At 43.1% G+C, this 26,663-nt stretch overlaps 1 protein-coding gene across 1 annotated transcript in view; it reads left to right on the forward strand.

Annotated features, from left to right (window-relative positions):
* Positions 1–23,073: 23,073 nt before the first annotated feature.
* Positions 23,074–26,663, forward strand: part of CLINT1 (clathrin interactor 1) — a 46,510-nt gene continuing 42,920 nt past the window's right edge. Inside the window, exon 1 of the mRNA XM_032702712.1 lies at positions 23,074–23,186. Within this exon, the coding sequence (XP_032558603.1) occupies positions 23,146–23,186 (41 nt within the window). The 5' untranslated portion in view covers positions 23,074–23,145. The remainder of the gene's footprint in view (positions 23,187–26,663) is intronic.

Below are 26,663 nucleotides of genomic sequence, written 5' to 3' on the forward strand. Positions count from 1 at the left end.
ATAAAAGAACTCGTCATACAGACGAACAGTGCTCCACCGAGCCTTGCAGGGATGCAAACCCTGATCTTTCCTATCAGCTCCTGAGATGCTTTGGAAAAATTGTTCCACTAGATGTCAGGGCCGAGCACGGAGCGACAGCCACGACCCGGCTCCCTGTTCTGCTGGTTCCTCATCCCGCTGGTCCTTCATCCCACACCGCTCACAGGCAGCGCTGCGGGACTCGCGAGTCGGCTTGGAAGGCAAATCTCCTGCTGGAGAAGGGCGCAGGGAACAGGAGGGGGCCCTTCCCTGATGGCGTCCTGCCTTCCTTAATCCGCAGAGGGGATTTGCGTGTGTGATTGGCTTAGTGGAGGGAAGCAGAGTTAAAAGTGCTTGTGGAATGTGCTGATGTATTACTCCACGGTGTGCAGCCTGCCGATGTTTCCAAGGGTCCCTGGGAGGTTACTGAGGGTGCAGCTCCACAGCAACTTAAGCAGATCTAACGAAGCAGGGAGGAAATGCTCCTGGGAAAAGTCTACTTGGCACAGTGCAGTGCAAGGACAGTTCATCCTACTAATCCTGCCATGCAAAGCAGGCTGTGACCTGTCATACATAGGAAGATGTGTGCTGTGTATCAGATCTCCACATGGTGAATGGACAGAGCTCTCAGCTGTGGTGCAGAGAAGTATCTCTGACAGGGATTTTAGGGTGCATAAACTTCCCTCTCCTGACCCTGAGCTGCCACTCACATCCTCAGCTTCCTGCCATGACCACCAAGGTGTGAGGCTGAGAACATCCACGGCAACAGGGTCCTGGTGCACAGGGCTGCCTGTGCATGGGAGGATGGCAGGGGATTCAGTCATTGAGTCCAGAGCTCCATGCATGAGGCCTTGGGAGATCTACATTGGAGAACAGTGGCTCAGGGAGTCACAGAGAGGCTGGAAGACACCCTGTGAGGTCAGCTGGCTCTGTGTAAGACTGAGCACTGAAGCTCTGAGGTGCAGGACAGGGCACTAAGTTTCACACACCTCAGTAGAGCTGCCTGCGCTCATCTCATGGTGCCTTTAACATCATGTTACCCTTTCACAACTACCCCTGGATAGCTGGGAGTTACTGTGCTCCCAGCTGGAATGAGCAAAGAACCCACACAAGGGTGTGAGGTTGTTTTTTCCTGCTAACTGTAGTGAACACGGGGAGGGGGCCCCCCAGTATGATCAGAGCTCCTTGCCTACAACATCTGGGTCAGGCCTGGGGGTAGGTGTGTCTGCTTGAATACATGAGCTTCTCTTTAAAAGAAAGGCAGAGCCACCCTGACTGGTTAGGCTCGTTTTTCTCAAGATTTCTGACAAATGCTTTGTATTCAAAAGGTCAGACTAGCAATGGCACCTCACGCCCTGGAGGAAAGAGTCATTCCTCACTGTTTCACTCTGCTCACGGCTGGCTGCCCAAGCTGGCTCTATCTCCCTGCATCTGACATCCAAACTCTTCTCGATGCAGGGGAAATGTAGCCAAGTCCTGGCATAAACTGTCAGCTCAAACAGAGGGGAACAGCACAGTGACATCAAAAATGTGTTGATGGATATTAGCCCGTTACCCAAGTCCTGCCTGTGACTTCCCTGCAAGTGAATTTTTCTCTTTTACCAAGGGCCTTACTCTTTTGCTGCAGCAATAGTCTCACAGTCCTGGGTTTGAAAGGGAAACAGAGAGGCTGTATTGCTTTCCTCTACAAATCCTGTAGTAAATAGCTGCAGATCTTGCATAAGATACTTGTCATCTTTTGCATATTATTGTAAGACAGAAGCAAGCAGAGACAGAGTGCTTAGAAAGTGGGTATACTCCTAAAAAGAGACACCTCCCTTCCCTACAGCAGTCTCTTCTCATGGGCTGAATTTCATGTCAGGAAGCACCCACCATGACTTAACTCTTTGCACTTCCACGGAGAAATCATTTCCCCCAGTGACCAGTTTTGATGACTCTTCCATTAGGAGGTGTGAAAGTGCCTCTAGCAACCCTCTTTTCTGTGCAATGGCAACCCTGGGGAGTCTTCGAGGACTCTCAGCAGAAGGAAATGCATTGTCAGCTGCCAGAGCAGGGAGCAGACCTGTCCCAGACAAGAAAGAGAGGTGTTTAAACAAAAAATCAAATATGAGGGTGTTTGCGAATATACTGGATAACCAAAACAGGAAAGTCCTAGCCAGGCTGACTCAATCAGATGTATTTCTCGTGCTGACAGTCTCATACCCTCTATGTCAAGGTCTGTCCTAGTAGACATTGAACTCCTGTGCACGTTTCATTTCATTCTTGGCAGGGGAAAAGACAGTCTTTGGTCTCCCTCCTGCATGACTCGGTTCAGGTCACTAAGGTGGCAGAAAATTAACCCTACAAAAAGAAAAGGGTCATTAGTTTATGAACTCTGATCCAACAGTGAGTGTTGAAGGAATGCACAACTAAGAGCTGTGACAGTCCCAGGATAGACCAGCTTAGGCTGTTGTGATCCTTATTTTTCCAAAAGACCTGTCTCCAGACAGAGGCAGGAGGGCAAGTCCAGCCCTTTTGGCACTGTGGTGATTTAGATCAGTTTAAGGTAACTGAGAAACCACTCTCCAAGTATAACTGCTCTTCTATGGTATTCAGGATCCTTCCTAAAGCTCAGTATTGGTTGGTTGGTTGGTTCATTCGTTAAAGAGGTATCCAAGCACACAAACCAACCGCCCTGGGAGCAGGGAAGTGCCCTGTGTCCAAGCAGAGCTTTTAGAACATGGAAGGCTTTCTCTATAAAACAAAATTATTATAGCCAAAGAAATGAAGGAGGTTAACCCAGACTTCAACAAAGAGGAACAAAGCTGCTCACCCTTTCTCCAGAGGATTAAAGCTGATTGCTTAACAGGAATCCAACTTAGGCAGTTTATTTTTCAAAATAGTTGGCAGCTAGTTTTATTACACAACAGTGTTTGAGACACAGACTTGTTGAAAGAGGGAACCTTGCACCAAACTGTTCAAATGAAACCTTCAGCATCTTTCAGCATTGGCAATATTTAACACAAAACATCTTATGCCCTTTAAAAATATTTTTAAACATTTTTCATAAGAAAGAAAAAAACCCCAATCTCTTTCTTTCTCTGTAACAATACTTATTATATATGTGTTGAGAGACCAAAATAAGGAGAATGTATTCATCAACATTCTGGTAAAAAAAAAATGGAAAAATAATATTTGTGGAGGTGTATAAGAAAAAAAAGGATCTTTTCAAATTCTTTGAAGTAAAGGATTTCAAATGCTATATTTTTTCACAAGAATATTTTTGTGAGATGCTATAATGTACAGTAAGCCTTTCAGAATTTGAGACCAAGAATAATAACTAATGTATGTATAAAAACAACCTGGCCTCATCTTTTTATTAAATATACACATTTTGCCTGTTATTAAAACAAAACAGTGTAAGTATCACTGTTGTTACAAATTAATCTTATTTGATATTGTAATTAAGCTGCGAATCCCCCCCCCAATTATTATTTTATGTATCACTGAAGGATTATAATTAGAGTGAGATCTTATTTATAGTTTCCAATAACTTATGCTAAAATTTCATCCAGTACTTTCAGATTTCAGCTGTAATATCTATCTGAATACCAAAGACAGGTATAAGGACAATATTATTACAGTGCATAGGAAATTAATCTGGAATGATTGGACCCTCCAGATAAGTTACCACATGGCATTTTAAAATTACCCTAATTTCTCTTTTATATATATATAATCTTAATTGTTTTGTCATCTCCATTGGGTAAAAAGGGCTATAGAAATGTTGGGTTGTGAGATTGCATGAACTTATCACAGAGAACTTCTAGAAATCCAGAGTTTACTGATCCTTTTCTTATCACAGTAACTCTACCACTGCAAACATCTAGGACCACTTTAATTCTCATTAGTGAGATTCTCCTGTAAAACAAGAGATACCAATGGTACTCCACAAACCCACTATTTGAATGGTTCATCTAAACTTTTTTTTGTTTAACACAACAACTTTCTGAATTTCGAAGACAAAGAAATTAATAAGAATGCGGGTAGGAGCATACAAAATAGAGCCATAATGCCAGCAATTGTCAAATACAGAACTGACCAGATCTGCCTCTCAGAGCCTGAAATTCAGCCACTGGCAAAAGTCCTATGCATGTATTTTCCTATGGGCAAAACTACCACTCCTGTCTATCATCAAACATGAAGTGTTGTATCTAGTTTTGTCAACCAACAGTTACTTCCATAAAATAGAGAATGTGCATAAGGTTCTTTTCGAAGAATTCAAGTTCTGGTCATGATGATGATGGATGGATGAAATCAGCACTTTTCCATCATTCTTAGGCAAGGTTTTCTTGAGACTGTATTTCACAGAAGTACTCCACCATGTGTCTGGCTCAGTGAAGAATAAACATTCCCATTTCTACTATTCATCTCAGGCTCTGACGTACATGTGTGACCAGACCATCCTATTGCTTTGGCTGGCTTGGGCTTGCCAGAGTTGACTATAGGGTGTGGGCTTCCAATAGGCTGAGCACAGATGCATAATGCATTCTTTTTGTAAAAAAATGCACTGTGAACCTTGTCTTAGCTCCTTAAGAGCAACTCCTGTAGGTTTTACTGAAGCCAATCTCTGAAGCTTTTACAAATGCAAATGTTGAGGGTTGAAAATCATAATTATTGACATTCTTCATCAGTAAGATCAGTAATTGAATGACAAACTCAGCAGGCCTCCCTCAAATGCTTTTATGGTTTATTATATCTCCAGGCTGCCAATCTATTCTTTCACTCCATACTTCAGTACTTTCGTGTTTGTAGTCCACACATAAAACATTGTACTTTTACAGTGTCTTTCTTTTAAGAAGCTGTAGAGCCATCAGGAACGTGCTGCAAATGAGATATGACATCGCAGTGTGGCCACCCTAGGAACATATATTCAATAAATATGTAAAGCAGTTCAAGTACATCTCTCCTCAAGTGGGAAAAGGTATGGGAATATGGTCAAGTATCACATTAAATTATCTGCTCAGTGGAAAACAATAACATTCTAAGGAACCAAAGAAAAGGGGAAGCAAGTAACTAAAATTAACTAGGTTTTTTTCTTAAAATGCAACGAACAGGCTGATTCAGTGGGAATTACCAAGAAGCATAAAGAACATGTCATATCTCCATGTTAAAAAAAAGCTTGTAAAACCAGAACAGCTGCACTGACCTCGGCACTGCCCACATGACTGAAATGAGTCCCTCGCTCAGTGGGACTAAGGGGGAGCAAATACTGGGGACTTTTGTTGATGTCCATTATTCCATTAATGGGTGATATTCTGATATCTTCTTGTTAGCTACAGCTGCAAATGAAAGGCAGTGTTGTGCCCCAGAATTTAATGGATGTCTCAGATGAACTTAGTAGAACACAAGTGATATGATTTGGAAGCGGAATACTTGCTAATACTGCTGCAGAGTCAGTGGGGCTGATCCTGCTTTCAGTTACATCCCTGTAAATCCAGAGAAAATTTCACTCAGACAAATTAATTAATTCACATTTTATTAGGATAAATGAGACAACTTCTGACAAATCATTCACCACTCAGATGATTTATTCTCCTTGATATTTAAATAAACACATAATAAATGTGCACCATCAAGGCACATGGGAACTGAGTGGAGTGTGGTGGCCAACTGACTTGGTTTTCTCCCTGCCTTACAGAGAGACGAGGAAGCCACTGGTGGGAACCAAGCAGCAAGGAGACATGCCAGGTCATTGTGCCTCTGCTCCTAATCTGCTGTGTAATTTTAGAAGCAGTTTTTCCCTGCCCTGTGCCTCCATCTCCCCTTTTATCATGCCAGTGGACTGACAATTATTTGGCATGATAACATTAGGGACTCAGTTTTGACTCTGACCCATCAAACTTCAGTCAAATAACCTAAGAAATAACGTCCTGTTTTAAAAGAGAGAGAGGCTTTTATTCCTGAAAATCTCTCAGCTGTGACACACAGTTTGGAGCACATAATTTTGAGCAATTAACACCACAGATACACCAAGTCTCTAAGCCAGCATAAACCAGCACTGCTCCTGAAGGAAATGGCTCTTCCTTCCCCACACCCCCAGCCCACATTCCACTTCACTCCCTTCCTTGTGCCAGCACAAGTGTTCTTGTGGCCCCACAATGAACCAGATCAGGGAACTCATCCAGGTCAAAACTAACCTGGGGAAAAGGAAATTGTTTAGTTTTAAGCTGGCAGACTTCCCTGGCCTGGTTCACTGCTCAATCATGTGTGTGCTGGTGCCAGCACAGGGAAAGGAGCAGCCCTGGGCCAGGAAGGAGAAGGCAGAGGAACGGGAATTGTGGACTGCCCTCTGAAAGAGGTTGTTGCAGAGCTGGCTTATGCCAGCCTAGAATGTTTGTACAAATGTGGCACATATTTAAAATCTCACTTTTCACAGAATATTTGTCTTCAGAGGATTAATGCTTCCCAGGATCTTCCAGCCTTGTACATCTGTGGAGCACTGCTTCTCCCTCTCTCCCTCCAGCCCAATATACTGGCACGGAATAAAAGCCTTGAGAAACTTGAAAGCAACAGGCCTGGGGATTTCGTGACAAATGCAAAAATGCTCATATTTGTCAAACCATTAGCAAAGGGGCACAGCTGTTGTGAGAGCCTTGACCCCATGCCAAGAATGCTCCAGCCTGCTGGAAGCTGCGTGCCTGGATCATACTCAGTCTGGCAACTCCCATCGAGATCCCTTCTGTGGGTCTGTGGCAGGTGCCCAGACAAGCACAGTTGACTTCAGGATGTCCAGAGGAAGATTACTGCACCCTACATGAGCCATAGGCATTTGCTAAAATGCAGGGCTGTTTGCATGGGACTACAGCACTTCCAAGGACGACTGGGCTGCAGTGCTGCAGTTGCTCTTGCCCACTGTGGAGCAGAAGTGCTGCCAGGCGTGAGCCAGCCCCTGCAGGTCAGAGCAGGGCAGCTCTGTCCTGTGTGACTAGAACCTGGGGTGCTGGAAAGCCTAACATGGGAACAGCCGAGCAGCTCTGGAGAGCAACAGCCCAGATCATGCCAGGCCCAGTGGTGGCCCTGCAACTGGAGGCAGTGGCTGCAATTTCAAATTTGGAAGAAGACAAAAATGAAGCCACAGCCTTCACTCCCCAGGACTGGGAACCAGGGAAGAAGGGAAGAAGGAGCAACCTCGAAGGTGTGGAGCAAGAAAAGAGGAGGTAGAAGTTGGTAGCTCCAAGGGAGAGGAGCAGATGACAACAAGTACCTCTGTAGTACAGTTTCAGGGTACCATATATTTGCTAGCTTCTTTCACTAACCCTGCTGACCCCAGGAGAGCTGGGTAAAGGACAGAGCAAACATCTCAGGTCGGGGTCTGATGGTCTAGGTTGAGTCTGCTAGAGACAGGCATTAGTCAGGCTTCCTGGCTTTGCACAGAGGTGATTGGTGTTCCACTCTCACAGCACGGAGCTCCAGACACTCTGTTAATAGCTAAGCCCAAAGCATTTCATTTTGACTAATCGTCCAAAGTTCAGGGCTGATCCCAAAGTCCTCAGTCAGCAAAGCTGGCTAGAAATGTCATGTGATTTGGCCTCCACCAGATTCCCAGAAATCTTTGGGCTGGAAATGCTATGAGGATTAGGCAAAAGTGAAATCTTTCTTTCAGATTACGTAGATATTATTTGTCCCTGCTTAGTAGAGCAAATATGTTTGCTTTCCATATTGGCCCATCAGTTTGAGGCTTTTTTGTTACTGCTGCCAATTTTTGGGTACTTTAAAGCCTGACAAATCCTTCTTCTCTTCCATGTCATATTATTTTTGTTGGGAACACTGATTAATCCCTTTTCACCTCATTCTTCAAGAGCAACCTTCATTGTATGTGTTCAGGAGGAGCGGCTCCAAGGCTACAACAAGCCAGAGAGAGCAATGTTTGAAAGTGGAGCTGCCTACTAAAAATAATCAATTTTCATTCTGGCTGGTTTCCATGTTACTGTCCGACCTCTGGTCAGACTCTGCCACTTTCACTATTCTAAAAAGATATAATTTTTTCTTATCCCTGCAGTTTGTACTTCCATAGTATTCTGTTGGGTTTGTGGGCATAGAGAGCATAGTTTGTGTGCATAGAGAGATAATTCCACAGGTTCTGCTCTAACCAGCCCTGGTGACACAGGAAGAGGAGTAAGGAGAGATTTCTCTTCTCTATGTCACTGTGTTGGTGTGAGACCTTGTCTCCAGCAATGACTTGCCTACCAGAGTACAGGACCTTTCCCTCTTTAGACATCCCTCAGGCTCATGTGAGTGTGCTACAGTTTATTTCCTGCAAAATCATTTGGATCAGTTCATCCATCCATCCATCCATCCATCCACCTGGCATTGCTTGAATACAGGATCACCCGTGGGATGTTTCACTGGCAGAATGGCTGGGGCAGTAACCTCTGGCGAGGTAGATGATGACAATCTCCTGGGAACAGCAACATCTTCTACCAGAACAGCTGGATTTGTTCACAGCTGTGTAAACTTTGACTAGCTAAATCCAGCTAGTCAAAAATAGACTTCCAAATCAATCCCAGGCCCCTTGAGCTCAAGTTAAGTGAAGTCTCCTCTCTGTCACACAGCTCTTCAGCTGCTGGGAAGAGCTCCAGCAGTTAAAAGCTACTGAACATCAGGCCTTGTAAAGCTTCTCATCTCTGTGCTCCTTTCTCTCTCTCAGAGCAATCTGAGTAAAAAGCATTAAAATGATCAAGAAATGGTGAGTAAAGCTGATAATTACAGATGCCCACAGTGAGATCAAAGACAAAGCAGAACCCTCAAACAGCATAAACAAGTAATGTTATCAAACTCTCCCTCAGCCTCTCCAGCAGTAGATTTAAGACCTGTGGATAAGTAAACAGCTCTTTACAGCTACATTAAGCAAGTTTATAAAATAATTACTGTGCCAATGGAATGACAGATTTTTTTCCCCATATACAGTAACAAATGTCTTTGCAGTTGTCACTCAATGTGCTGTAATGTGCAGTTCAAGCAGCAGAGCCAAGAGAGATGTTTCATGGACATATTACTCTCTACACATACATGTATGTGCCCACGTTCACACAAAGACACAGACCCTTCCCTGGGACTGGGTGGGCAAATCAACACTTTTTCAAGGATATTTTCCAAATAAAATTATGAAGAAAAACTCAGAACTGAGAAAACATGGGGAAATAAAACTGGGCAGGTTTCCACAGCTGTCATTTAACTTCTACTAATTAAAGGAGGTGGTGGATTTAAAAAAAATAAAGGAATTTAGGAAATATCCTAAGTGTGAAGTTTAAGAGGTAAATTCAGTGGGATGATTATAAACCCCTTGTGAGGCAGGAGAATTAGTTCTGTAGTTTGCCAGTCAAGACAGACAGAAGTCAGGTAGGGTGACAATCATTACTGTGATCATTGCCAGGAGGGGAAGAGATAAGGTGAAACTAGAACCTGTGTCTCCTCTCTGTTGTGAATATATCTCAGTCAGTCTTGATGGAGTCATCAGCATGATGTCCATTCTTTTCAAGGGATGCTGAATTAGACTAACACTGAAAAGAAAATATACAGAGATTGGAAGGAATATGAACCACCCCAAGTAAAACTCATCTGGAGCACATACAGGGACAGCTGAAATTTCAGAGCCTTTTGTTGGAAAATGTCTACTGAAGGAGCAGGGGGCATTTAGTGGGAACTGGTTTTTCATGACAGTATTCACCCATTATTATGCTTTCTTTTTATTCAGAAAATGAAAAAGGATCTAAGAAAAATTATGATGAAACAAAAAAACAAAACTGTAACTGAAATATTTTCCACTGGAAATAAAGGAACTGAGCCATTTGCCTGCTGGCTGTCAGTATGCTCACTTATCCCCCTGGAACTAACTCTCCACATCCCACCTGATGCCTCTTCCCTCTACTGCAGACTGGCCTCCCAGAGCTGCAGAGCAACTCAACCCCCCTCCCCGAGATCATAGGCAGAACAACCCAGTCTTTCCAGTCTGCCCCAGCTCCCCAGGTATTTTGGCACAAGTTCACTGACACGGGCCTTTTTGCTAGCAGAGGAACTCAGAACTGGAAAAACTTGAGATGTTTGAGGTCAGAACCAAACATGTCAGCAAAGCTGAGCTGAAAGGAATCTTGCACAATGTCTGGGTACTCCGTGCCAGGAAGCAGTTAGTCCTAATGCCCCTCCAGTTCATTAGCACCAAATCAAGAAAAAAAAAGAAAGACAAAATAAAAAAAAAAGAAGCTGGCTGTCCTTATTCCTGATGAATTGGCTCCTGTACATACATGTCCCCTCTCCTCCCTGGATTGCTGCATCCCCCTTGCACCTAAATGCCATTGCCTCTGGCAAGGGTGTCTCCTTCACACCAGGGATTACACTGTCTAATTGCTGTGAGCTATGGAAACCCAGGGTTCTGCTGGGGCTGCAGAGCTCCTGGAACATTCATCCCAGTGCTCTCTCAAGTGCAGCTGGTGTGTTTCTCAAGAGCCAGTCTGGGCTGATCCCATTCTCTGGAAAAGGACACACATTGTTGTTCAGCAATGGGTGTGCTGGGAAGAAATTCTAGCTGTGGCAAGATTTCAGCAGGCAGTTGCAGTCTGCAGTAAAACTGAATTCAGTTGGCTACAGCCAAGCCTTGTGTGGGTTCCTGGTGACTGTTCAGACAGTCATGGTCCCCAGTCTTCACTGCACCTCAGAACTTGCCTGTTTTCACAGGACATTCAGCTCTTTCTTTGTCTCAAGGTCTGTCAGTGGGCATTACAGCCACATTCAGTGTGTAACCTTTTCTGGCTGATTAAAAAACTGTCTTGAACCTCAAGTGAGACAATCCTATACAGCAGAGTGACTGTGTTCAGCTCTGTGCATGAGCAGATGTGCTAAAATGGTAAGAGTTCTCTCCAGGAGATCAAGAAATTCTTCTAAGAATCATTAAATCATTAAGGTTGGAAAAGATCTCCAAGATTGCTGAGTCCAACCTTTGACCAATCACCACCTTGTCAACCAGACCAGAGCACTGAGTGCCAAGGCAAGTCATTTCTTGAACACCTTCAGGGATAGTGACTCCATCACTTCCCCTGGGCAGACCATTCCAATGCTTAACAGCCCATCAGAAATTCTTCCCGATGTCCAACCTGAACCTCCCCTGGCACAGCTTGAGGCCATTTCCCCTTATCCTGTTGTGTGAGAGAAGAGGCCAATCCCTATCTGGCTACAGCCTCCTCTCAGAGATTGTAGAGAGCAATAAGGTCTCCCCCAAGCTTTTCTCCAGGTTAAACACCCCCAGCTCCCTCAGCCGCTCCTCATCAGACCTGTTCTCCACACCCTACATAGCTTCGCTTCCCTTCCCTGGAAGCCCTCCAGCACCTCAATGTCTTTCTTGCAGTGAGGGGCCCAGAACCAAACACAGTACCATGTAGAAACTCATCCCAGCTTTTCCTCATTCAGACTCTTTTGTATGCTGACAGCACAACTCTAAGCATGTAAAGTTAAGTGGATAAACAATTATGAGAAGTTCAATCTGGGTTTAAGGAAAACTACATCGTGTAGAAATCCAGGGAAATCAAGTTTTCACAGCTTTTGTGAAGTTGTATGGATAGGGAAATTTTGGTTATTGTTTGAGACCCAGCCTGACAAGAAAAAGGGAAAGGAATACTGTTGTTTGGTTAAACTCTGCACTGTAGCATGTGTCTGGGCTGCCTGAGCAAAAGAGGGTAACCAAAGAGTCCTTGTACTGCCCAAAGCTGTAAATTCTCTCCAGCACCAGATGGGACTTAATTCAGTCCATGGAGTGGTGAGAAGATTCCAATGCTGTTCTTTGCAGGAAAAATGAAACCCTTTCAACTAGCTGGTCACAGCCTGTGGGCACTTATGATTTTGTTTTCTTTACTACTTTGCTGTGAGTGACCAGAATTTTCCTTCACCAAGTCACTTGCATTTTTCACATGACACTCATGAAAGCAAAGCTGACCAACACACAAACCCCTGGGAGCTCTCTGGGCTGGCTGCAGGCACAGCAATATGAAGACTGAAGCTCAGTTATTCCTTCCTGACACTTCATATCATATCAGTGGCACATACCTATGCTTGGATTCAAGCAGTTTTTCCCTGAGCCTTCATACCAAGATCAGAGTTTTAGGAAATGAAACCAAGTATAATAATAATTCTATTCATTAAGGCTAAAGCTTGTAATGGTACTTAGCCATGAAAAGATGCAGCCAGTGGGATTTTCAAATTGCCTAAGTAGATTACACATCTAATTCCCACTGACAGCCAATGGGAATTAGGTCCCAAACTCCCCTAGGCACTTTTATAAATCCTATTAGGTGTCTGTCTGCATCTTTGTATGTTTAAATACCTTTGTAAACCTGAGCAAGGCTGTGCTACCATGCTCCTTAGATAGTTTTTCAGAGTTTTGGTAACAGAACAAAGTCTGACCTTCTAGCTTTTCTTGTAGATGTCAGGATCTGGAGGATGAACTACAAATCAGGTGATAGTTTTGCTACCTTTGGAACCTCTAACATCAGAGCAGTCCTGCTGAGGTGTGTTCAGAGGCTGCTCACTAGTGTTGACTCATTGCTGCTAGAGCAACTCTTTTATGACCAGCTGCCCAGCTCAGCTCTGCCAGAACAGATCAGGAAGCTCAAGCCTTGTGGAGTTGAACCAAAGACAGCTCAAAAAATGCTTCCTCTTTATTTCATGCTGCCATAAACAGGAGATTACAATGACAGCGCAGTTCACTTGAGTTTTGCCACAACTGTTTTGTGTGCTCCTGTCTGAAGGGCACATTAGAATATGTGCATAGTGCTAATCAGACTAAGCTGATTCCCTGGAAGCACAATGGTGCAATTTTTAAAAGACTACAGCCATGGTTTTTCTAAGTCTCTGCGAATGCATCCTTTATTGAAATGGCTTTGTCACAATGTGAAACTAAGGAGTCCAAAATGAAAGCAAACATTCCCCCCCCCTTTGAAAAGCTCCAGTGTGATCACAACAATACCAGTTGAACTCTACTCTGAGCTAGAGTAGTGCTGAGGACTATTTAGAAAATAATTAACTGAATTTTACATGACATTCAGATGTTTCTTGGCTCAAATACCAGTCTATTCCTCTGCTGAATTCTAGGGATTCTGCAAACAATGGAAAATATTTCCTTAATGGTAGACTTGCATACTAGGTTCATGTTGTGCTGAGTCACTGTATCAGTGAAGACAAATGATGAAAAGAATGTTTAGATAGAGAAAAAGCTTTGCTAGATAGACTTTGAGTGTGATGAAGACTTGTCATAAATATGAAGCAAATATGGGATGTTTTTATGGAAATGTGTTACTGGGTTGAAAGGCAGTTTTTCTCAGTTCCCCGAGGAGATTCTTCAAAGAATGTGGATTTTTCACTTTGTTGGGATAAAATTGCTCATGTCATCACTAGAAATGTTAACCAGTCTTTGGCTGAAACAAGAGTTAAATCCAGTACCCTGTTCATACCCACCTACAGCATATGAATAAAACTGTGCTAAACAGTTTTCTCCAGCTCTCAGCTCTGAGGCTGGGATTATGCAAGACTTGATGGTTGATGATCCTTCATTGCTATTGCTTGACTTGATAGCTGATAACTCTCATCTTGAGAGCGGGCTCAAACTTACATCAGGGTTACAGTGTAAACAGATGTACTACATTTTTCCCGGAAAATCTGAATAAGGAGAAGCTTGTTGCTTGGCAGCCCAAAGAATGTTCCAAGGCCAAATTGCCAGCTTGTAAAGAGAAAGAGAAAGACAGACAGATTATGAAAAAAACTTGGTTGAAACAATGGGAATAAGAAAGAAAGAAAGACAAAAAAATGTGTGTAGCTTAGTTGCAAGGACATTTTTCCTTTTATTGATGGGTGGAAGGGCAGATGTCTGTGAATATCCACATATGTTTGTGTACACAGTGTTGGTACTGGAATTTCACATATCTGAGGGAAACTGCATTCTGAATTGTCATGAAAAACTGGATATTCAATTTATTCTAGAGAATAATATCCTCTGAAAAGCACCATGACAGATCTATGAAAACAGACACAGCAGTGATTTAGATGGCTGGTAACAGAGGCAAAGGTTTCAAATCTGGCCATAGCAACTAAGTGGACTTACAAAATACTTGCACATAATATCCATGTTCTTAAAAGCATCTGTTGTCAGCCACTGTTGCCTGTTTTTTGCAAACAACAGTTGCAGTGTTTCAGTTTCACAAAGATGTTTCTGTTATGAAACAAATGCAGGTGCATCCTAAAACAAATGACTTCGATGCCATTAGTGGAGCTGGCTTTCATTTGCAAAGCAGAAAATAAAAAATTACCCAAAATAGATCTTTTACTAAGAGGGATTTATTCAGATAATAACTGTGGACCTGCTGAAATCAAGAAGAAAGCAAATAAGAAGTACACAGATTGCACAAGGTATAATGTAATCTCAAAAGAAGAGAGATGGCACCTAGTAAATATTGGTACAGAAAAATAAACTCTGAGCAGCAGATGCACACTAGACACTTGCTCACTCAAAATGGAAGACTGTCTTAATGACTTGCAGCTTGCAAGCTCCTTACTTAATGGAGCCTTGACTGGGTTAAACCATTTAACACAATCCTTTAGGCAATAAATAGCTTCTATTCCCAGTATCACAGAAACATCTCTAAACACAAAAGCATCCTTCATACGTGCTAAATACAAGCTGCAATTGAAAAAGCTGTGATGTCAGAAAACTCAGAAGGATTTGAGAAATTCTGTCGAATGGCTTGTGCAGGGTGGGTTTGTGCTCCAGATTGGCTCTGCGCTCCTGAGCCGCCAGTCGAGGAGCCAAGCGGGTTTGCAGGGAAGTACACACACATCACTTACAGTGGGGACTCAGTGGCAAAGAGCTAAATAGTTTTTGAAAGATCTGATTACTGAACGGTTCCCTTTTATTGGCCATGTGCTTTCTCCATGGATGGATTCATTGGATGTGCAACAATAATTGAGTTTCATCCCATGGGTGAAGTCCATTTGGCGACTTAAGTGCAGTCACTTGTCAGGATGGATTTTTCCACAAATGTACATTTTTCAAGTTTGCATGTCTTTTGTCAATACCTCGGCTCTCCAAGGGACAGCATGTCAACTTCCTACACTCTTACATTTGACTGGTACTGAAAATCCGTCTGCTATGGTTCTCTGAAGTCTGTTTGATGGGGAAGGCTTTTTGACAAGTCCTGCCTCTCTAGAGCTCTTACCTCTTTGTTTCTGTTGTAGCTTGTTGGTTTTTTTTCTTTTCCCAATAACAGAACCTTTTATTCAGTCCAGCAGCATTTATACTCTCTTTTTCTGTTCCTGTCTTCCAAAACACCAAGGATTCCCCAAACTGATGAACTCTAATGAACAAGCACCTCAAAGGTTAAGGGCTTTCTTCTCTCAACTTAGCCCTCAGCCTCCATCCAAAAGAAAGCATTAAGTTCATGACACAGGGGGAGACAGTAAGGGTCACACCAATGGGAACAAGAGAGGAATTGAAACTATTGTAAATGAAAAAAGCAGTAGAACTGGTACAAAATTAACCAGGCCACTGTATTAAGGTCTTGTGCAACATACCTGTTTTACTGGATGCTACTGCATGGAAGGCAAAATTTTTAGATCTGTCTGGCAATTATTCCAGAAGGAGGAGACAGGCAGTTGGAAATGAGCATCACTTTGCTCCCAAAGCTATCCTCAAGATCAGAGGAAGAGTAGATGGTAGTTCTCTCTTTCTTGACATGATCTAAGAACTGAAGGTCCAGACACAGTAAATTCAATACTGAATGAATCTCAGAGAAGAACTTTGGAACTGGAGATGATCAGTATGTTCAATTCACTGTCTTTTACCTGATGGTGGCCAAATAATCCTAAAAAAGAAGCTGTAGTAAATGACTATGGATAAGGCTACTCAATGCTGCAAAAAATATCCACTCGAATCCTGGTGGATCAAATTTGGTTCTTGTAGACAGCACAAGAAATACATGCTGTTAGTTTATGATATTTTATCCATCTGACATTTCTTTCAACTTGACAATAAATCTCATCAGTTTCCCCTTTGAGATTGAGTTTGTTCTTTCAACTTTCCTTTTATTTCATTAAAACCTCAGTAACTTTTGTGCTGTTGATAGTGTTTGCTTTTGTAGAACACTAATAGTCAACAGCAGCTTTTAAAGCTCTATTTCTGTAAAAAAAATAGGAAGCAAAACAACCAGATTCTGTGCAAGCAATGGAAATAGAAAAGAAGGAATAAGGGAAGCATGGGAGTAAAAGTTGCTAAAACACCATTTTTTTGCCTCTAACAGAAGTTATTCTGTTGGGAACTATTCATGACAGGATTTACATTTGTACTGTTTTCCTGTTGATCATATAAGTTATTATGTGAACTGATACAAAGAGAAGAAACTCATTAAATGGCACTTTTTAAAAGTATTATTTGAATGTAGAAAAATCAGCAGCACTTTCTTCCATTCTTTTCTTTGAAACATGACCTAATTAAAAATTGTAGTGGGAAAAAAAAGGCAGCATTTTAAGGCATTGTCTCCCACTTTGAGATAGAAAACCAGTTTCTCTGACTAAAACTGGCTGGATAATTCCAGTTCAGAGAGTTCCAGTCTGCCAGTCTGTGAAAATATCTCTATCTACTGTGTTTCGATCCAAATCCAGCTAAACATTCTTAAAAAGGAATTTGGAGACCATCTTGTGATATGTTACCCCAGCAGTTTTAATTTCCAGCCAGAATAAAATGAGACCAATTTTTGGTTGCTCAAACACTGCTTTCAGATCTCCCTATTTTTTATTTGTTAGCTTGCATCCATGAAAATATGTACAAATGACCTTTAAGAGAAAAAGCTGCAGGGATTCCATTAACCATGCTTCACCAGCTTACCAAACAGCAGTTGCCCTGGACCACAGCTTGAAGATGATTCTGCTTTGCCAATTCCTTCAGCTGTTTTGGGAGCTATTTAGATGCATCAAGAGGGAAGCATGACCACAACTCTGTCTTCTCTATGTTCACAGCTGATGGAAAACCATAGCAGGGCTTTATCTGATAGGATACGTAAGACATTTATGGTAATAGTTAATCTACATGAGAATAGCCAGACAAAAATGAAATGAGGTCTTCAGAGAGCCATAAAAGAGACCTGTTTTCCTGTAGTTTTGTGGTCAGATTCTCCTGTGTGTAAGAATGAACAATGTCCCACAGAAGCAAGAACACTGGTAAGAATGGTCTCTGAGGGGATTCTTAGTTATCCAATTGAACTCCTACTGCAACCTTTCTACTCCTACCACACATTTACAGGGGCATTCATATGTATCTCTCTCCACACAGCTGTGCGTTTTCACAAAACATAACTTCAAATCCTTAAGCCTGCCATCCCTGTATCTCATTTGATTGAAATTGGCCCAACAGTAATTGCAAGGGGACTGAGAGACACAAGAACAGAGACAGCGAGATCTCATAAGCTTCGTATCCTTAGGAAATCAGGCAAACGAGACCTTTCTGGCTTGGGATCTGGCACAAAACGGAGTGACTTGGACTACAGTCAAACTGACAATGTAACAAATGGGAACACTTACAGGCTGCATCCATCCCCGAGAATTCTGACCTCACTAGTCTGGCATGTGCTTCTGGTTCAGCCCTGTTCTGCTACCAGTTTTCTAACCCTGGCCACTGTCACAGGCATTTTGGAACTTGAAACCCAGACTGGTAACCAAGACAAATCTGTCAAGGGCTGACTGCTACAAAAAGCAGATGACGGCCTGTCCTTTTCCCCTCCTACCGACAGTTTAAATGCCAGAGAGAGGTGAATTGTTGTCGGTGGACAAAAGATATTCCTGGAATACTGCATAACAGCAGAGATCAGCAGCAATCCAGGCTATAGGTTCTTAGAATATATTGGAGCTATAGCAAAAGACTGGTGAATCTGTAGATGAGTTTCTGTGAGAAGAATAAAGATCATGTGTGGTTTGTATGAGAGAATTCTATTCTGAGGATCAGTTCTCAAATTTCCCACATCCACTTTAAATGGGTGGCTAAGGGCATGACAGAGAGAGCTGTGACATTGGGATCTAATTCAGAGGGGGTTTCCCCATATTTTACACTTCTAACAGTGGGAACATTTTACAAACTGTATCTCCAAAGCTCCCCTAAGAACAGTGTCAGATAATGCCACATCATCAGTCTGAAGGAAAGCCTGGAACACCTAATACCATCCATTAATTGGCAATCCCCAAAACCCCACATTTCTATCCTAATTTGGAGACATACACACTCTGCCAGTTACTAATGTGGGAGAAAATGAGAAACCAAAAAAACCCCAAGTAGCTCAGTAAAAAGTGGAACTAATGAAGACTGCTTCCCTGGGGACATTTGTCTCACAGTTGATTGGTTTGATAATTAAATGGTAATATTTTGGCAGTGGGAATTCACCCCTTTCTAGACATTAGGGGATCCACAACAAAAAGCAACGCTGTGAATGCCCCAGGCACAGGAAAAGCCAGAATTTACTGCTTGATGGACAATGGAGAACCCCAAGAGGAGAACCTTGACCTTAAATGCGTTTCATTAAAGGCTGAGCACATCTTGCACTTCTTTTTCAGGAGCAGTGACAATAAGGCCTCTCTTAGTCTGTCATTTATTTTCAGGAAACTTGTAAGAATTTTGCATAAATTTGTAATTCATTTGGAGAACAAACCACCTCTTCCTCATCTAATCAAAATGGTTCAACTGTTTCAAAAGATTGTGAGGAGACAGAGTGAAATCCGCAGTGTGAAATCAACTTTCATTTCTTCAGGCTAGAAAATAAAGCAGCACTGGGCTGGATGCAACCTGATGTTAACATCCAATCCCTCTCTACAGGGACTTCCTGCAAAAAACTGCCCATGTTACCCTGGCAGAAGGAGCTGTCTGAGGGGCAGAGTTGTCCTCCCAGCTCCTGAGATAAATCATCACTTCTTCCTGGCACTCCCAGTTTTCTGCAGGCACAACATGGGCAGTTGTAGCTTTGGCTCTAAAGCTTAAAATAGAATCATTTTCACTTGTTAAAAAAAAACCCCAAACTTTGAAGTTTGCTACCTACATTCCTTTATAGTGAGTCAGACAGGTCCTGGACATGCAAATGCTGGTAGTAAATGGGTGTATCATCTCAGTGGGGCAGCATTAGGAGGCATAGTTGAAACATCACTACCAGTCTCCTTTTCACTTCCCCCACACATTCCAGAGGGGACATTCCATTCCCTTCCAGTATTCCCTGTTACTGCCTGCCCCCAAGGTTCTCTCCTGAAGTGAGTGTGATATGGGCTCAAGTGCTGGGCAGTGGAAGCTTTACAGGCAGTTCTCCGTCCATGGAAGTGACTGGAGGATTTTGCCAAAGGCAGAACAATTCTGTGGCAGAGCAGGAAAACAGTTTCTGAAACAGCCCACCTAGGGACCTTCAGTTTGAAACACGATATGTGTGTGTGTGTCTATGGGATGTGTTACAGAAAGACAGATTTGGATTCGGAGAAGCTGCAATTTTTCAGAAAAGCCTGGATACTAACCAGTCTACAGACAGAGAACATTATTCCAGTGTTACTTCTGCCCTACTGACTAATTCTTAAAACAAACAAACTTTACGAAATTCAGATTTCAGCTGTGCAAGTGGGTAAAAAGTGGAGCTTTATGAAATCATGGAAGCAAACACTGCTTTAAACGAAAAGTTTTTCTCAGTCTGTGCCATTGCCTCCCTCCCCTGCCACAATGTGATTTTCCTTGACATTCCTCTCTCCCCCCCCGCATTTTAATTTTAAATTAATCACTGACTTGGATATGTCTCTACTGTGTGTTAATATGGTTGATATTAACAACAATATTGCTCTCCAGGCATTTGGAATGTGCAAGACTTTTTGTGCACCAAATGGCCCATATTAACGTCTGGAATAGCCAGGTGCAAACTCTATTGCAGTGTTCAAATTAGTTCAATTTCTCTAACTGCTTCTCCTGTAATTGATGGCTCAAATTATAATAAAGTACAGTTCCTCTACATGATATATGTTACAACTACTACCTGTTATGCTGAATATTGCATTGCTTTGAAACTGCATTACCCTCTCCCTACACTGATCAGATCTCTTTTTTTTAAGGGAATTACTTATGAACCAGAAAGTGTCTTCACATCATTCAGAAATTATACATATGCTCATGCACTTTATCAGTAGCTGACAGAATGGGGATGGTAAAATTACTGTCAGTCATGTTGCATTCAATGTCACATAAAGACCTGCTTTTTACTATACCTTAAAATTGACAATAAATGCCAGTCATCTCTTCTTGCCCCATTACTGCATCCAGGCACAGCGAGCAATGCGTGAAAGATACCCACCTTCATCTGAACTGCTTTTAAATTCCAGCTTCAGTCTTCCTTTCTTCTGCATACACTGTAATTCTTCTATGCCTGGACCCAAAATACTCTGTACTATTCTCTTTTTTTTCTGAAGTGTGCAATTACAGTGGGTCAGAATTTTTTTTTTCACATGGAAACAACAATTCCCAAAACCCAAACAAATAAACAAAGTCCTGCTGCCTTATCGACCCCTAACTGTTTCAGTTCAAATGTCATCCCTGACAGGAAAATAGTGAGGAATGGGTGTGTTTGTCTTTGGGGGTATGTGCACCTTGAGGTGTGGCTGAGCCTGGACCCTGGAAACTGCCTCTGGCAGCCCATCAGGAGCTGGCAGGTCTGGTCCAGCACCCAGAACTCTGCAGGTGCTCAAGGAAACCAGCACTAACGAGAACATCAATTCCACTGCACCACAGCAGAATCTGGGGAACTTGCAGTTCATCAGAAATGTATTTAGAAATTTGATTTTGATCCAATATGGACTGAAGCCAAACATTAAAATAACAACATTTCTAGCCAATCAGAAAAGTGTGTTTCTGCAAGCTCCAATTATTATACTCTATATTAGTTCTTCATTAAACAGACACTATAAACATCATTTTCTACTCCTGAAGATCAGTGTCCTCAATTTTTTCACAGAAAAAAGAGAAGGCCAGATATTAAATGGCAGGAGTCCTCACCCAGCTTGCTTTGCCAGGTGTTACAATATGAAATTAGGGATGTCACTTCTCCCAGTCCATAATGGAATGGCACATGGATATATTGGGGCAGCAAAACTGGTGCTGAGTTCAGTTACACACAAATCACAAACAGTCACCATAGGCGTTGTGCTGCAGATTAAAATATCACCTCGGTGTTCTTTAGCATTCAAAAAGGCAAACTCTGTTAAGAACTCTTATGAAGGGAACTGAGAAAAAACTCATAAGCTATCGCTAGGCTGGTCAGTGTCTTCAATCCTGCAGGGTCAGCTCCTCCCCTTCACTTTCAGATTCGATACAGCAGAATTAGAAAAGTGAAGCATAATTTCAGAACATGCAGAAATTAAGTATATTTCAAGTCTTAGGCAGTGAAGAAAACAGTGGAGTGAGAAATCTACAGATTCCTAAATTTGCAACTGACAGGGAGAGGAGCACTAGGGAATTGTTATGTCCTAATTCTTATAATACTTGAACTAGCAATGCTATTAAGCAGACAATTTAAAATACAGAAAAGGAACTATTTTGTCATGTGACAGTTATAACACTGAATTCATTGCCATGAGGTATTGTGCAAGGACTCAAAAAGCAATCAGTTAAACTCTTAAAACAAAAGTGCTCCTAAACAGGAAGCTTTAGGATGAATACTCCAGAACCATGGCAGGGGGTTGGAACAAGATGATCTTTAAAGTCCCTTGAAACCCAAACCATTCTGTGATTTTATTGCATGATTCTATTCCATGATTCTACATCATTCTATTCCAGGATAATACAGGTTAACTGCAATACCTGGGAACTCTGTCCTGTCATGTACAAAGACACAGCCAACAGACTTCCACTTCTCGTCCACTCCCTATCGTGACTGGTCATTCAAAACTCATATCAAATACAAGTTGCTAGAAAACAAAAGTAAATGTATATCATGACACTCTCGTCAATCCCGATTCTAAAATCACATTAATGACTTTACTGTTTTCAATTCACTGTTTATAGCCAGGGAGCTGTGATTTCTGTGATTGCCCAATACCCTGCATAAGCAATATTTGAAGACAGTCTTGCAATGCCTGTTGGCAAGTTATGTTAAAATAGGCAATGTTCTCCTGAGGCAGCTTTAATGTATATGATTGTTCCTTGTTTTTTGTCAATCAACCTGGTCTTTCTGGAGAAGTGCAGACAAGTTCCTGCATGTGCTATGCTCCAGCAGACTGTGGGGCAGCCATCAAACTGCATCCCTTCCAGCTCCTTTCCTGTGTGCCCCTGCTGCAGAAATCTGGGTCTTGGATGCAGGAGGAATTCAGGAAGTCCGCTGGAAATTCACTCCAGCTCTTACGCAGTGACCAGCAAACGGGCAGCCACAGAGACAGAACGCTGCTCTTAACGAGTCCCTCGCACTAAAAGCAGGATATAAAACCACATTCTGGCCCGACATGCGTTTTACACCAGTGCTTTGACTGTAACCACCTATTTCATAGACACTTTTCCCTCCCGTGCCTCGCCGGGCGGCGGGTCAAGGCTGGCTTTTACAGGGGTGTGAGGGCGGGTCTGAGCCGGGCTGTACCCGCCCCTCAGACGGGCACGACGCCCCGGTACCATCACCGTGTGACAGCGCCCGCAGAGCCCTTAGGAGCCGGGCGAGCCCCACCCCAACCAATCCCATCCCATTCCCGCCCACCCCACCCTGTCCCCTCCCCGTCCCCTCCCCTCCCACTCCATTCCATCCCACTCCGCCCCATCCCGTGCCACCGCCCCCTCAGGACACGCCCCCGTCCTCCCGCTCCCGGCAGGCCCCGCGCGCGCGGCCGCGAACTACCAGTCCCGGCAGCCCCCGCGGCTCCCCACAGGCCCCGCGCCCGGTCCTGCTTCCCCGGGACTACAACTCCCAGCATCCGGCGCGGCAGCCGGACCCTTCATTTCCGGGAGCGGCGCCGCGTCCCTGGCTCGGTGGAGGCGGCGGCGGCCGGAGCGCGGCGAACGGGGCCTCCTGGGGCCGGCGGCGGCGGAGGGAGCGGGGCCGGGCGGGTCTCCGGGCGGTCGGCGCCATGCTGAACATGTGGAAAGTGCGGGAGCTGGTGGACAAGGCGTGAGTATGGCGGCGCGCGGGCGGGGGGCCCGGGGGCGGCTCGGCCGTGGCCCCTCAGCCGGGCCCGCACTCCCCCGGCCCCCCCCAACATGGCCGCGGCCCCTCCCCTGCTGAGGTGGCGGCCTCGCCCCCCCGCCCCGTGCCCGGCTGACCCCGGCCGCGCTGCCCCTGCCCGCCGCCCTCCCTGTCCCCCGGTGGCTGCCCGGGGTGGTCCCTGCGCGTCCTCCTGGCGTGGCTGTGTGGCCCCTTCCGGGCTGCAGGCGGGCAGGGGCTGCTTTTCAGGTGCTCTGTGGCCTTTCCATTATGGCTGACTGCCTTCCCGCCCCACTCGGGCGTATCTGGGACCCTCCAGCTCTTGGCGAGCAGCGCTTCTGCTTTGGGTTCCTCCTCTGTCAGGGCTCCGTGGGGTCTGTGCATGTCTTGGTATGTGAGCCCTTGGAATCTGTCTCTGCTGGGTTTGCTCCCAACGTGGCCCTTAGGCCCCTTAGGAGCAAACAGAGAAGTCATTCAGAGAAGGAAGGGAGTAAAGAACCACCTGTACGTTTTCAGAGAGCTCCCAAAGTCACCACATGCTCTCCCAAGTGTATCCCTGCTCCCCTATGGACAGGTTCCCTGCTGCAATTGCCATTGACTTGCTACCCCGGGCCTTTCAGAGGTGGGGCATAGTAGAGGAGTGAAATGCTCATTCCCACCCCTTAAATATTCAAATAGCTCAGATATTTGCAAGTTTATTTCCTTGACTAGAACCTCCTCACACTGAGAACTTGGCTGTGGTCTTGGTTGTCGTGATCACTGCGTTTGCAGCTTGAGAACATGACGTTGTTACGTGTGTCAACCACTCCTTCGTTCTTGGCAGGAGAAAAATTTGACACGGTGGAGATCTTAACAAAGATTGTTTTGCCTCTTTAAATAAGAAATCTTTAAGGGCACAGTTGGAGCACTTTTCCATCAGTCTTTTCAGTGATGCCCAGGGGCAACAGAAACATACTGCAACACAGCAAGTTGTGTCTGAATATGGTGAAAAGCTTCTTTACTTTCGGGGTGACATAGTATTGGAGGAGGCTGCCCACAGAGGTTGTGCAATCTCCTTTCCTGGAGATATTCAAAACTTGCCCGCATGTGATCCTGTGCAACCTGCTCCAGGTGAACCTGGTTGAACAGGGGGTTGGACAGGATGATCTCCAGAGGTCCCTTCCAACCCCAACCATTCCATTATTCTGTAATCTAGCTGAAGATGTCCCTGCTCGTGGCAGGGGGTTGGCCTAGAGGATCTTTAAAGGTTTCTCCCAGTCCAAACCATTCTATGAATTGTGGAGTGCTTAGAGGAATAACTGGCTAGAGGTCTGTAGATTAGTATATACCAAATTATATTACCTGACAGTTATACCTGGATTTAGAAGTCAAAAGTCCTTCGAAACTGAGGTTCTGTTTTAAACATCTTTCGATTTTTTGTTTCTCCAAACAAACTTAAACTGGTCTGCTTGATGTGTGGGTTTAAAGATGGAAAACTGGAGAAAAATGGCAGCTTTTCATGATAATCATCTGTTTTGCTTACGGTACTGAATACCAGACTGAGACTTTTCTAGGCCAAGAATTGGATGACATTTAAAACCTACTGCAAATAAGACTTGTCCTGAAGAGGTTGTTTACTTTATACAGCTTCTTGCATGCAAAGTCAGCCCTTGCTAAAATAGCTTTAACAATGTGACAAATGAGGTATTTAATAGTAAACCCCAAATAGGCCTGTCTTGAGTTCCAGGACCTAAAAGGACACCTTCAGGGAAATCAGGTTTTACTAAGTTTTGCTTGTGTACTTTTTTGTGTGTAGGTTTAATGATCATGTAGCATTATAACAGTGTCACTGTCTCTAAAATGTTTACTTTTAAGGATATTTCATAAATTTTTAAGTCAAACAGTACATGAAAACCTGGTTTGGAAAACACATTCCATTTCCAGAACAGTGAACATTTTAAATAATAAAAAATATTTATTTTTTTAATAGACTTCAGTTTGTGGGAATAACATTATCCAAATAATAAGCAGATTGTTTATTAAAAAAGAAAAGGAAGGGGGGGCAGGAGGAAAGTGGAGCCTGCAGAGTAAATAGTATTTAGAGACATCAAGATCAATAGTCCCATTGTGTGTGGTGCAGATTTGTCATAATGTCTTCTGTTTTAAGGCCATGACTTACAAAATTCTCTGCAGAGGAAGCTAAGTGATATAATCTGCCTCATAAATAACAGCTGATGCTGTGGCAGCAACATACTGAACTTCAACAAGAAACTGCCTTTCTTTCCTTAAAAAAGGAATATAATTATATGAGGATTTCGAAAATGTGCAAATAGCTTGAAATTTTTCTAGTTTCAACTTTGATATGTTTGTAATGGTTGTGAGCTCTGCATCCTGGCTCCATATTCAGCTGATACTTATCTTAGAATTTCAACCTACTCATCTGGGGTTTTTTTATCCTTATTTGTACTTCAGGTGGCTGAGAGCTTGGTTAGGTCAGAGATATTTCAATGTGAAGGACTTCAGTTAAACAATTTTCACATTTTTTGGTGTGTGAAAGTTTAGTAAGCAATGGTACATAAAAACCCAAGTAAAAATGGTAATCTATTAAAATTCATCACAGTCGGAGAACCTAAAAGTAAGTTAACAACAGCAAAAGGCACAGGGAAAATTCAGATTTGTATTTAGTATAATTGGGGTATTTTGGTTTTATGTTTCTTCAGTGTGATTGAAATTTAGCAGTCGAGTTCATGAGGTCAATTTGCTTTGTAGTTCTCTTCACATGAGAATCACCTCTTATTTTTATGGTAGTAACTCCAAAGTATGTATCTGCATCCTGTTGTGCATGCAACAGTTATTTTGGATACTGAGTGGTAGTCCTATTGTATATGAAATTTAGGAGGAAGACTGTGTAGAGTATTAGATTTACTGTTCCAAAATATGACGAGTTACTTTTGTTGTGTGTCTTGTTTTCCCTTTTGTTAACTTCATTCTTTTTAGATGCTGGTACAACTCTCCCTCCTTAAATTTTAAGTGACTTGATTAGTTTTGATTGAACAGCAACATCTTGTTTCTGATTGGGCATTGTGTATAAGTTTGCATTTTAAATCAAATAACTAATAAAACCTGTCTGTGCTTAGTAGAACTTGCTTGTCATAAGGTTTATTCTTACAGTTGCTAAATATGTGTAGAACTTTTCCACCCTCCAGTTTCTTCCTGGGTACTGCAGTGTGTTCAAGAGTTCTCCAAATGTGTGGAATTATATTGAATTTCTGGTTAGCTTGTAGTTTAGAAGGTGCAGGTCTACATTTTCTTATTTCTTCTGGAGTAAATTCTATTTCACATTATTATGTGAATAAATAGACTTCAGAAGGCAGCTTTTCACTTTTTTTTTTTTTGATGTTCACTTGTAGGAGTTCTTTCTCCCCAGTAATTCAAAACTGAATTGGAAAGTAAACAAAACAATTG

This window comes from Chiroxiphia lanceolata, chromosome 15 (assembly GCF_009829145.1).
Source record: "Chiroxiphia lanceolata isolate bChiLan1 chromosome 15, bChiLan1.pri, whole genome shotgun sequence".
NCBI classification, from domain to species: Eukaryota; Metazoa; Chordata; class Aves; order Passeriformes; family Pipridae; genus Chiroxiphia; species Chiroxiphia lanceolata.